Source organism: Triticum urartu, chromosome 1, assembly GCF_003073215.2.
Source record: "Triticum urartu cultivar G1812 chromosome 1, Tu2.1, whole genome shotgun sequence".
NCBI lineage: Eukaryota > Viridiplantae > Streptophyta > Magnoliopsida > Poales > Poaceae > Triticum > Triticum urartu.
This window is the reverse complement of record NC_053022.1, coordinates 557,715,690-557,727,789: the sequence shown is the minus strand read 5'-3', so window position 1 is coordinate 557,727,789 and position 12,100 is coordinate 557,715,690. Positions and strand designations below refer to the sequence as shown.

Sequence of the window (12,100 nt, the reverse complement as noted above, 5' to 3'; positions counted from 1 at the left end):
GGTCCTGATATTAGGCTTGCTATAACATATCATATTTAACACGTAATGTTCTTTACCAACCAAATGTTCACGTTTTAGATTATAAAGAATGATGACCTCAAAGACAAAGAGCTCCAAGAACTCGGTTTTGAAACTTTTGGTTAGTCTGAGTAATGAAATGTGACCCTACTGGAAGTTCTACCTCATTTCAGTTCTTCTCTTTTCCATTTAATTATCTATCTCATTCCAAGCTAACTGTCTTACATACCTATATCTTTCAATACAAGACTACACGAGGACTATGGGATATGGGATATCAAGCTCCTTCAAATAATCTGCACCAGTTCTTCTGGAGAATAATGTATATGCATGGTCTACAATGGAGTTTACAAGATAGATTCACTTACTCAAAGATTCGGCCTAACATTTTCCATAAGGATTATGTATGTTATACCAACTCTCGGTAATCTCTACTACTAATGTCTTAGTTGGTAGTCTCGCCTCACTCCACCTCATCCCACCACTCCTATCTTTCGCCCACCTTTGACATCATCACATCACAGCATGGGCTGGCCCATTAACGTGTATGTGAACGCAATCCTCCCATCGCCTGCCCTCCTCGCGATAATCCCGACGTCCTCGCGCTGCCGTCCTCTTCTCTCTGATCTCCTCTACCAGCGTGCCTTCCTTGCGATCCTCCCGACGTGTCCTCGCGTCGCCATACTCTTCTCCCCAAACTCCTCTACCAGGGGACTCCTCTATGACCCAGGCAGAGCGAACATTGTACGCGGGTTTTTTGGCTTTCACCGGTTCGTTCTCTACCCCTCCTCCATGACTCCCTCGCCATCGATTTTTTCGACGTCTAAATGCAATCCCTTCGTGGGGAAGTATGGTGTGAAGGAGAGAGGCCGTGATGGCGAAGGTGAGGTGGGCGTCATCCCGTTTTAAAGGAGAGGGCTCTAGCGAGAAATGTCTCACTACGGTGAAAACCGAGCGGAAGGGGAGGGTCCGACAGAAAAACATAAGGGTGTGTCATGGGGTGGAGTTTTTATGTTGCTACACTAGATCGCGGGAACCTGACGTCGACCTTAAGGTTGGTGTATGAGAGAGAAATAAGCTTCAATATCAATAATTTATCTGATTCATTTATATATAGTATAGCCCGTAGCAACGCACGGGCGTTTTACTAGTACATAAGTGGGAGATGTGTCCTTGTGACACCACAACTGACTACCGCCGTGCCGAGGATTCGATTGTCCAACCTTTGCCCTATCTGACTCACGGGGGTTACCCCGGTTATTAAGGATAAACCAGACTAATGCAAGAGTGTTTGATGACTGCATAGTCTCCCCAGGGACTTGGTTCGAGTTACCATAATGACCTTATTATCACCATCTTTCGGCATAGCCTCCCTCTCCTATCTGCGTTTTACCTCTCTTGTTCCAGTATTTTGTGTCGCAGGTACCATCGAGCCCTATTGCCCTAAGATCAAGGTAGAGACAACAAACAAGAGACAAAATAGTTGCACCATAATACTCCCTCCGTACTAAAATAAGTGTCTCAACTTTAGCACAACTTGTTGTACTATAGTTGAGACACTTAGAGCCTGTTCTAATTTCCTCCGGCTTCTATCTCGTGTGAAGCTGTCCAAAAAAAAGCTGTCCCAAACGGTTTAGCTCATAGAGTCTGAATTCAAGAAGCTCAGCCCGCCTCCAGTCCAACTCCATAAAAACAAGAAACAGGTATTTACAGACAAATTGCCCCCACTAAAGAAAATGTTTCAGATAGCCGGTGCATACGGTCATCCCTTTTCCTCAAATCATTCGCTTGAGCAGGCAGTTCCTCTCCTCTCTCTCTCTCGACGTAACCCTCCTGCCGCCGCCGCCCACGCCGCCGGGGCCAGCTCCCCCCTTCTCCGGTCGGTGCTTCCCTCCGCCGCCAGATCCGGCATCTACAACACCATTCTCGTCGGTTCCCGTTCAAAAACACCACCCCAGAGCTGCATCCCCACCGGCACCCAACACAGCACCCCCACCGGCTCCAGACACAACCTCGACGCCGGTGCTGACCTCGACGAACCCCGCCTGAACCTCCAAGTCCCCCTCTCCGACGGCATCAACCCTCCATACAGTACACAAATGCTCTAAATTGTAGTAAGATGTTCCTGTGAAAAAAAACTGGTTAAAAGCCCAACAGTTTCCCTCATGTTTAGGCCAATTTACCTAGGTTGGGCGACTCTTCTCGTTCCAGCCGGCCCATTATGGGCTAGCGACCAAAGAAGCCAGCGATCGCGGGAGCTCCTATACCCCGCTTTTTGCGTCAAATGGAGCGTGTGCCGCATAGCGGGTCCCCGACTGGGCCGGCCCACTACAATGAATTAAGTTGAATGCTAAACTTTACGACGCAAAAATCTAGAGAAAATAAAGGAAAATGTCTATAATCAATCGGTTGATTTCTATCTCTCGTAAACCTCCTTTATAGCACGCCATGTGCCTCACAGGCCCACAAGCCCACCTGCCGCCACCTTATCTCTTAGCCGAAGGGTCTCGTCTTCCCTGGAGCGCTTCTGTCCATCCCCATCTCTTCTCTATTCCATCTCTCCTCCCTCTCTCATCCCTCAATCCCGTCCAACCCAGATTCGGGGCCATGCCGCCGGTGCCAACAACCCTCCCACTCACTTTCTCTCCCTCCGGCAAAGCTCCAACACAAATCCCAGCACCGATGTGAAAGATCCATCGCAGGGCATCGCTGCTGCAAAGGGGGGACGAGGGTTCGGTGTGGCCACCGGAGCTGCGTGGTAGTGGCCACCGGAGCTGCAGATGACGACGGTGTCGAAGGCGAGTCACCACTCGCTGCACATGCTATAGTCGGGACAGGAGGCTGAGGAGAGGAGCATCGCAACATCGGGCCGCCAGAGCTCCGTCGCCACCGCGTGCTGTGTCGCAGCATCGCCGTCACCGTCATGCATCCGCCCTCGCGGCCGCCTGATTCGCCGCGCGCACCTCGACACCGTCGTGTCGCGCTGCAGTGAAGCTTTGTCGGTGCCCGTCTAGTGCTGCGGTGGAGCTTTGACGGGGGGCAGCGGTGCTGCAATGGAACACGACCGTGCGATGGTGGTGATGCTACAATGAAGCTTCGCCGGCGGCTGTCCGGGTGCTACGATGGAGCACCGCCCTGTTGGTGTTGGTGCTGCAACAAAACATCATCGAGGTTGCAATGAAGCTCCCGTGAGGTCGCAGTGAAGCGCCACGACGGTTGTTTGAGCTCTGACGAGGTTAGGCGGTCGTTGGAAGCTCCGGCGAGGTTGCAGTGAAGCGCCGTGTCGGTCGTTGGAAGCTCCGGCGAGGTTGCAATGAAGCACCGCCGGACGCCGTCGGTGCTGCCATGGGAGCTGCTGTATGATGCTGCCGTGAGAGCTGCGTGGTGCCACTTGATCCTGTGGCTGGCAGCATCTGAATCGGATGGCTGTGAGGGTGGCTTAATTTTGTAACAAATCAACCGGTTGATTTGTAGCAGCCCCCAAAAATAAAAGCGCTAGGAGGACTCGAACATGCAACCTCGCGCGCCTAACAGCTTGCAACTAGCCACTTGACCTGAAGCAGCCAGATGGCAAATGATTAGCACCAAGCTTTAAGAACAGACAATAGAAGAAATGTATTTAAAAGTCAAACTTTTTTCAAACTTACAGCACATTCTTGAAAACCTGAACATTTTTCAAAGTTCCCGAACATGCTTTGAAAACGTGAACATTTTTTGTATTGGTGAGCAAAATTTGAAAACGAGGACAACGTTTTAGATTCAGAACAGAAATTTTAAACTGAGAACAATTGGAAAATCCCGAACAAATTTTGGAAATGCAAACATTTTTATTAAGGTGAACAAAATATTGAAACAAAAACATTTTTCTAAACATTCAAACATTTTTGGAAAATGCGAACATTTTTTGAATTTGTGAACCGAATTTAAAAACTGGAACTACTTTTGAAATACGTGAACAAAATTAAAAAACATTTTTTTAAATTTTATTCAATTTTGTAAAACATAAACATTTTTTGAAATGCCGAACAATTTTGAAAAATGGGAACATTTCTTCAAATGCCCGGATTAGTTTTTGAAACTGCGAACATTACTTGAATTTCTGAACAATTTTTGAAAAAATAACTGTTTTTTAAAAAATTAACATTTTTTAACAGGACGAACATTTTTTAAGTTTCTCAACAATTTTTTAAACCTCAACTAAAAAAAGAATATATTGGAAAGTAAAAAAGAAATAGAAAAGGAAAAGAAAAGACAGAAGCATGTTCTTGTTTTCAAAATAACAATTCCAAAGGTGAATTTTCGGACTTTTTTGTAAACATGAACATTTTTTGAATTTGTGAACACAATTTTAAAATAAGAACATATTTTGAATTTTTAGAACCAAATTCGAAATGGAGAGGAATTCTTAAAATCCCAAACAAATTTGAAACGTGATCAATTTTTGAATACGTGAAGAAAATGTTTGACACAGGAACAATTTTGGAAATCCCAGACATTATTTGAAAAGTTCTGGTAAACGTGCAAAAAATATTCTGAACAATTTATGAAAAACACTCGGAACAAGTTTTGAATACAGAAACATTTTTCTAATTCCTGATCAATTTTTTAAAAGTGCAAAATAGTTTTTTGAATTTATTTTTTTGAAAACACGACGATTTTTAAAAAAATGAACTAATTTTTAAAATCATGAACATTTTTTTAAGTTCCCAAACAATTTTAAAAACATGAACTCTTAATTGAAAAATAAAAAACGTAAAAAGAAAAAAGAAACAGCAAGAGGAAAAGAAAAGAAAAATAAACAGAAAAAATAAAAAAATAAAAAGCTAAAAGATAAAGATAAACCGGTTCAAGGAACCTTCTAGAAGGTTCCCAAAACCAGGGAAATCGGTTGGGAAACTCTAGAAGGTTCCCAAAACCGGAAACACTTCAACACGTTGATGGGCCGGCCCAGGTAATCGCTACATCGGTAGGTCTGTGCGAAGGGTCGACATTTTTACGCAATGTGCGTCCAATAGGAAATTCCAGCGATCGCTGCAGAACAGAGTTGACTCGCTGCGTGGAGTTAGAAGCTGGGTTGGGAAGCTGGAATCATGGAATTCGTGGAGTTTGTGGGAGATCACAACATGCCCTTATGTTAGGACGGAGGGAGTATAAAGTAAAGTAAACCGTCAATCCTCAAAGATAAAATAACAGTGTTAGCTGAGGGCTTAAATTGAAATTGTGTTTGGTGATTCCAAATTAATTGGAATATTTTATTTTGTCTCACTAAAATTATTGGAAGGTTTTATTTATAGGGTTTAAAGAGAAATGACCATGTGAACCCCTCAATTTAAAATAGATCAAAATATATTCATTTTATCTAGTTACATTTTAATTAAGTTTAGGATTTTTAGTACTTGGAGGATTTAATTCCAGGATTAAAGCATGAAGGCATGATGGCATGATGCAATGATGACGCAAAAATGAAAAAAAAAACAAGCAATTATAATTGGGGTACTATCCGGGGATGTTACTTTGTGGGAGTCAAAGAGGCCTCAAAGAGATATATGTTGATGGTGGGCTTTCTTTTACACACTGGGTCGAATAAATATAATATTTCTGTCTATTTAAAATCACTAGTTAAGAGGGTCCCCCAACAAATGTCACCCTCACCTCCTCTGATGGTGACAAGTGGCACATCACATGCGTGCCACTTGTCACAAATAGATAGTTTTTTTTGGTTTTTTGTCGATCTATTTTTTCAAAATGATTTATCTCTTGAACCGTGCATTCAAATTATGAACAGTTAGTCACCAATGTGTTGCTTGTGTCCAGATCTCTAAAATTGGATCTCATGTTGATATGTTCGATGATTGTTTTTGACAAAAAAATATGCTCCAAAAGTGAACTAACACGTGCTTCCAAACTGTGCTAACACATGCTTTCAAGTAAACTAGCTTGTGCTCGCACGTGGTGAAGCACAATTGTGCTTCCCCAAAGTGAACTATCTTTGTCCCCTCACATGAAGCACATGAAGCACACGGGACCCAGATCTAGAGTTTTCACCGGAGCAATCCGAGCAAGGTGACGCGAAACGTAACGACAATGCCTCGACAAGGAAACAACGTCAAAGACACCGCAATCGTCCACCATGACCGAAGTCGGCATGACTTTCACCAGAAGTCGCGCCATTCCGACCACGCAGCTGACTAGATTTGGGCAGAGCTGTGCCATGAAGAAATACGCAGTCGCCGTAACGCCGGCAGAGGACCTCCAGCTACATCTGACCAGCCCACTCACGCGCCGCCTGCAAGCCAAGAGCCACGCCACGACGAATCTAAACGGGGATTAGATTCACGCCCATAGCTCGACAACTCGCTGGAGAAGATCACTTTGCGTACCCACCGGCCATGGAAGAGACGGCCGCCACCGCCCACCACCTCCTTGTGCCATCGCAACCATTGCAGATGCCACTCGTGGATCTTGCGCCCTACCATGAAGGGCTTCCCTGCGCCACCCCTTGGTCCACGTGAGAGAGGAAGAGAATCCATGTCGACGCCATCACCGTGGGCTTTGCCTGCCAGTGTCGGCGAGGGGAAGGAGAGGTGGGAATGGCTGGAGGAAGGCGGCGCTAGGGTTGCCCCCGTGTCGCTCGCCGGAGCAATGCGGCCGGGGCTCATCTGTTAGTTGTTCTCTTCAGTTTTGTACCATCACTTAGTCTATCTTATCCTTAGAGCATCTCCACCCGTGCTCCCAGGAGCCTTTTTTTAGCACCGGCGACATAAAAATGCCTCCTGGGGGGGCTCAACGGCTGGAGATGCTCTTGTTACTGGTTACCCTATAAAAGGCGATAATTAGAGCATGTTCGGACTCTCTCCCCTCTCTCCAACTCCGCTCTGGAGCGAAGCAACATCCACTTCAAATTTGCAGAGTCGCTGGAAGGTCACTCCGTGCGCTTCGTTCCGCGCTGAAGGAGCAAAGGGTTGCCAAACAGGGCCTTAGGGCGTGTTTGGTTCCTTGCCTCGCACCTGGCTCGCACCCACCATGCAAATTTCTCATTGTTTGGTAGCCTGCACATCTATCTAGGCCAGGCTCGGCGCATGCAAAAAGAGGCTCCCAGCCAGGCTCATGGGAAACACAGGTTTCGGGCGTTTCCGCGAGCCCGCACCCGCCGCTGCACGCGCGCCTGCACCCACGCGAGAAAGGGATAGGTTTCTGCTCTCGTCTCTCTCACCTGACTCGTTCATGCCGCTTTCCTCGCTCCCCTCCCTCTCCTGCAACAGTAGTGGATCTCGCAGCCCCGCCGCCTCCGTCGACATTGCCGCCGGGGCATCCTCGCCGCTATGGAGGTAGAACCCTCCTCCTCCCCTCCCTCTCCCTGTCTCCCATCTGTCCCCATCCATCTCTTCTCCCTCCCATCCCCATCTCTCTGCCGCTCGCGCTGCACTTCTTCTCTGATGCGGATGGATGAAGCAGCGGCCTCCTCTAGTCATGGACGGGAAAGAGGGCCTTCTCTGTGGCTAGCACCAATGGATTCTTTTCCCATCGCCTCCCCTCTCCTTTTTAGGTTCAGATCTATCACCAGAACCTCCTCTTCCCCTATGGATTTGAGATGGATGGGTACTTTTTATGTAGGTTCAGATCTGTCATTAGCATGAATGTGTGATATGTTTAGAACACTTTGCTAGCTTATGGAAATGAATGAATTAGTAGTAGACAAAATAGTTATGCAAATGGTGCAGATAGTATGAACGCCAACAGGGCTAGGAGCCACTCATTTGTGCATATGTCGGAGACTCGTCGCACTCGTTGGGCCATTCACCACCTCTCCAAGTTGAACGGTGGAGTGTCCGTGCCCAAGGATGGAGCGCCCAAGGATGGAGTGTGAGCAAATATGTGCTGATTCACACCAAGCTGACCATATTTTACCGTATTTGGTCAGAAAAACCATGCCTCTAGATATGTGATGTAGGAAATGTAATATGGACCTTATGTTATGTTTCTTTATTGGACTGTAATATGGACAATATGGATTTCTGGCTATCTAATATACGTGAACTCTAGGATGTACTGGATTGAATATGACCATATGGATTTGTGGCTCTATATATGTGAACTTTTAAGATATACTTGCACTGGAATGGATACTTGCTTTATGTGCACTCTCTATGATCTTGGCGCATTTTTAAAGCTATTTTGTACCATAAACTGCTTATTTGTATATTAACTATTTATACAAACAACCAATATGTTGCTGAAATTTTGTTTCTCTTACTTAAATCATCTCTTTCATTTTCAAGACACGTGATTATATTTTGACTAAATCTTGTAGACATGCGAACATATTATTTTATTACTTGAATCAACAAATATATTTGAAATAATCTTCTATTTATTTACACACAATTACAAACGCATTAAGATCAGATTCCACATCATACAGCCTACCAAACAACATATTGGTGTATGCTACATCTGTCATACAACCTAGATGCTACAAACCAAACAATATCTGAGCTTAGCCTGCCACATATCATGCAGCACACCAAACACACATTTCAACTCATTTTTGCATCAGCTCAAGCAGGCCAGCCCCAGTGATGACTTGGCTGCAAGCACGAGCAGCTTAGTGTCAGCGTTGTGTCTTTAATTATTGTCAACTTATTTTTAGGGCGTGCAGGAGTGCACGGGCGCACTCAAAAAAGGTAAATGACAACGACAAGTGCACAAGCGCAACTTGTTTTTAGGCTGTGCACGAGCACGAGTGCAACTTATTTAGGTGTGTCCCCGTAAAAAATAAATAATCTTTTTTAGTCGTGCACGGGCGCAAGTTGACCATCACACACGAGAGAAATGCCCCAACCATCCCACCCGCGCGGGACCCAGGAGTCAGCCGCACGAGACCATCTTGGGCCGGAAGGCAGCACCTCCATTCCCCTTTCTTGCAGGGGAGGAAAGAAACGCGCCCCGCCGCCCCATCCGCGCCGTCCCTTCGAGATCCGACGGCCCCGATCCACCAGCCCGACCCACTTAACACCCCCACCCTCCTCCTCCTCCTCCATCCCCTATTCCCCACCCTCCGCCCGCCCCCTCCTCCTCCGCATCCCATTCGCCCCCAAATCGGCCGAGTAAACCCTAGCTAAACCCCGACCTCCGCCGCCGGCGAGCGAGATGAACTTCAAGGGCGCCAGGATGCCGAGCGCGCCGGCGGGCGCGGGCGCGCTGGTCAAGCTCGGGCTGCTGGGCGGCGCCGCGCTCTACCTCGGCAACAAGACCCTCTACAACGTCGAGGGAGGCCACCGGGCCATCGTCTTCAACCGCCTCGAGGGGATCAAGGACAAGGTGCCCGCCGCCCCCTCCCCTCGCGCGGATCCGCGGATCTCGGCCGCCGGCGACGGATTTTGCTTGCACCCTGCTGTTTTTCTGCGCGATTTATCGGGTCCCTTACGCGTTTGATTTCTGGGGCGGGTCCGTGCAGGTCTACCCCGAGGGGACTCACATCGTCATCCCCTGGTTCGAGAGGCCCATCATCTACGACGTCCGCGCGCGACCCAACCTCGTCGAGAGCACCTCCGGGAGCCGGGATCTCCAGATGGTAACATTCTCCTGTCTCGATCCCTCGTCGCCTAGCACAGATGCCTGATTTACTGCTTACCTGTGTGAAATCCATGTTTGGGACCGACCAAGGGGTCTGATTTGAGTTGGCTATGTTGACATTCTGAAAGTGTAGCCTGTATTTGTGATACTCTGCTCATGTGAAGTGACTAGCTAGCAATTTGGACCGAGTGTGGTACATGTAAAACGGTACTGGCATTGTCATTTATGAGCATATTCTGTAACTGTGGCCTGCAAGGGGATTGAGCACATTTGAATTGTTTACCAATTTGGATAGGTGGGTGGAATCTGGTACATGTAATGTGTTTGCATACCTAGCATCGGTTTTTATTGACTCATTGGATTTTAATGCAACCCATACTAGCTGACCTATGAAATCTTACAGCATTGTATGTAGCCTCTTTCCTGTCTAGTGTCTACTGCTCTGTTATTAAGCATTTTAGTTCATTGCTTTTAATCAATTAGCACTGGTCGCCATTATGTATTCCCTGTCAATAAGCATTTCAACTCATTTGCTTTTAATCTGTTAGATTGTCATTATACATTGCCTGTCAATAATCATTTCAACTTATTTGCTTTGAATCTGTTGGCATTAGTCACAATTACTTTTTGTGCTTCATCATTATTTGTTGCCATGTTGATTTAAGACGACTAGCTGATGCTGAGCAAGTTATATCATTTTGATTATGTGAATTTGTTAGTGTTCATGCACTTCTTTTTGAAAGTAGCATTTGCGCTGCAGTTCCTTGCATGTATTTGATTCCACTTCATAATTTGTACAGGTGAGAATTGGTCTTCGTGTTCTTACACGACCCATGCCAGAGAGACTACCAACTATGTACAGGACCCTGGGGGAGAACTACAATGAGAGAGTGTTGCCTTCAATCATTCATGAAACACTCAAAGCTGTGGTTGCCCAATACAATGCCAGTCAGCTAATCACACAGAGAGAGGTACGGCTTCACCATGTTTGCTGTGTCTACATGTTTTCCATGCTATAGGAGATAATAGCTGGTCTTACTTGAAATATGTTACTGACTTATCCTTCATGTAACGGCAGGCTGTGAGCAGGGAGATCAGGAAGATTCTGACAGAGAGGGCAAAGAATTTCAACATCGCTCTGGATGATGTGTCCATTACCAGTCTCAGCTTTGGTAAGGAGTTCACTCATGCCATTGAAGCCAAACAGGTTGCTGCTCAGGAAGCTGAGCGTGCCAAGTTCATTGTTGAGAAGGCTGAGCAAGACAAGAAAAGTGCAATTATCAGGGCACAGGTAAGCAAAACAGGAATTAGATATTTCTCTTTCACACTACAAACCTACTTATCCTGTTTACGGTTTCAATCATTGTTACTAGAGGCATATTGCCAGTGTTCTTTATGTCTTCATAGCTTCATCATATATTCCTTTACACTTGTTGAGTTTTGGTAGCGCATTTGAGCCAAACACTGGTAGCACATCTGAACCAAACACTGGTAGAAATGTACATTCCATTTGTTAAGTTTATGGTACAAGATTTCCATATGGCTTCACCTATTTTCAGGCTTCCAGTGGTAGTTAGTAGAGGCATATTGCTAGTGTTGTTTAAGTCTTCATATCATCATATATGTCCCTGCATTTTCTGAGTTTGGGAGCACTTGAGCCTGACTCTAGTAAATTTGTACATTTCATATGATGATTGGATTGCTATGTCCATAGTTTTGTTTTAGTCTTCGAGTGGCATGTTATTATGACTGAACGTAGTTTCACACTTCCAGGGGCATGTTTGTATGACTGAACATAGTTTCAGACTTCTGGTGCTATGTTCATATGACTGAATATAGTTTCATACTTTCAGTGCTATGTTCATATGACTGAATTTAGTGTCAGACTAAACATTTTCTATGTTCCAGAGGTAGTTAGTATGGGCATACTGCTAGTGTTTTATATCTTAGCTCTGTACATTTCTTTACATTTTTCTGAGTTTGGTGGCACTTGCGTAACACTAGCTGTACATTTGAGTTTGTTTAATTTTAGAGCACCTGATTGAAACGCTGATTGATGCGCCTTTGTGTTTGGTATCTGAACAGGGAGAGGCAAAGAGTGCAGAGCTGATTGGTAATGCCATTGCCAACAACCCTGCTTTCGTGGCGCTCAGGCAGATTGAAGCCGCCAGGGAGATTGCCCACACCATCGCAGCCTCCAACAACAAGGTGTTCCTCGACTCGGGCGACCTGCTGCTTGGGCTCCAGTCGCTCAAGATGTTGAACAACAACAACAAGAAATGAGACCGTCTCTGTCACGCATGTTGCGGTTGCCGCCAGTCTTGTCTACATTGGAGGAACGAACGCTTAGTTTCTAGCATTCCCGATCCGAAAACAAGAAAGACGCCCTTTGCTACTGTGAATTATTTGTGCACTTTTTCAAGTGAACCTGTCAGCTACTATTGCTGTGCGTAGCTTATAACGTCTGGGCGGTTATGTGGTGATTATGCTGGCCTTTTCATGTTCA

The 12,100-nt window shown here is 45.9% G+C and overlaps 1 protein-coding gene across 1 annotated transcript; it reads left to right on the top strand.

Annotated features, from left to right (window-relative positions):
* Nucleotides 1-9,050: 9,050 nt before the first annotated feature.
* On the top strand, nt 9,051-12,100 carry LOC125529655 (prohibitin-1, mitochondrial-like). The gene is made up of 5 exons (XM_048694079.1): nt 9,051-9,339; nt 9,476-9,592; nt 10,395-10,565; nt 10,673-10,885; nt 11,680-12,100. The coding sequence occupies exons 1-5, from the start codon at nt 9,169-9,171 to the stop codon at nt 11,875-11,877; spliced, it is 870 nt and encodes a 289-aa protein (XP_048550036.1). The 5' UTR covers nt 9,051-9,168; the 3' UTR covers nt 11,878-12,100.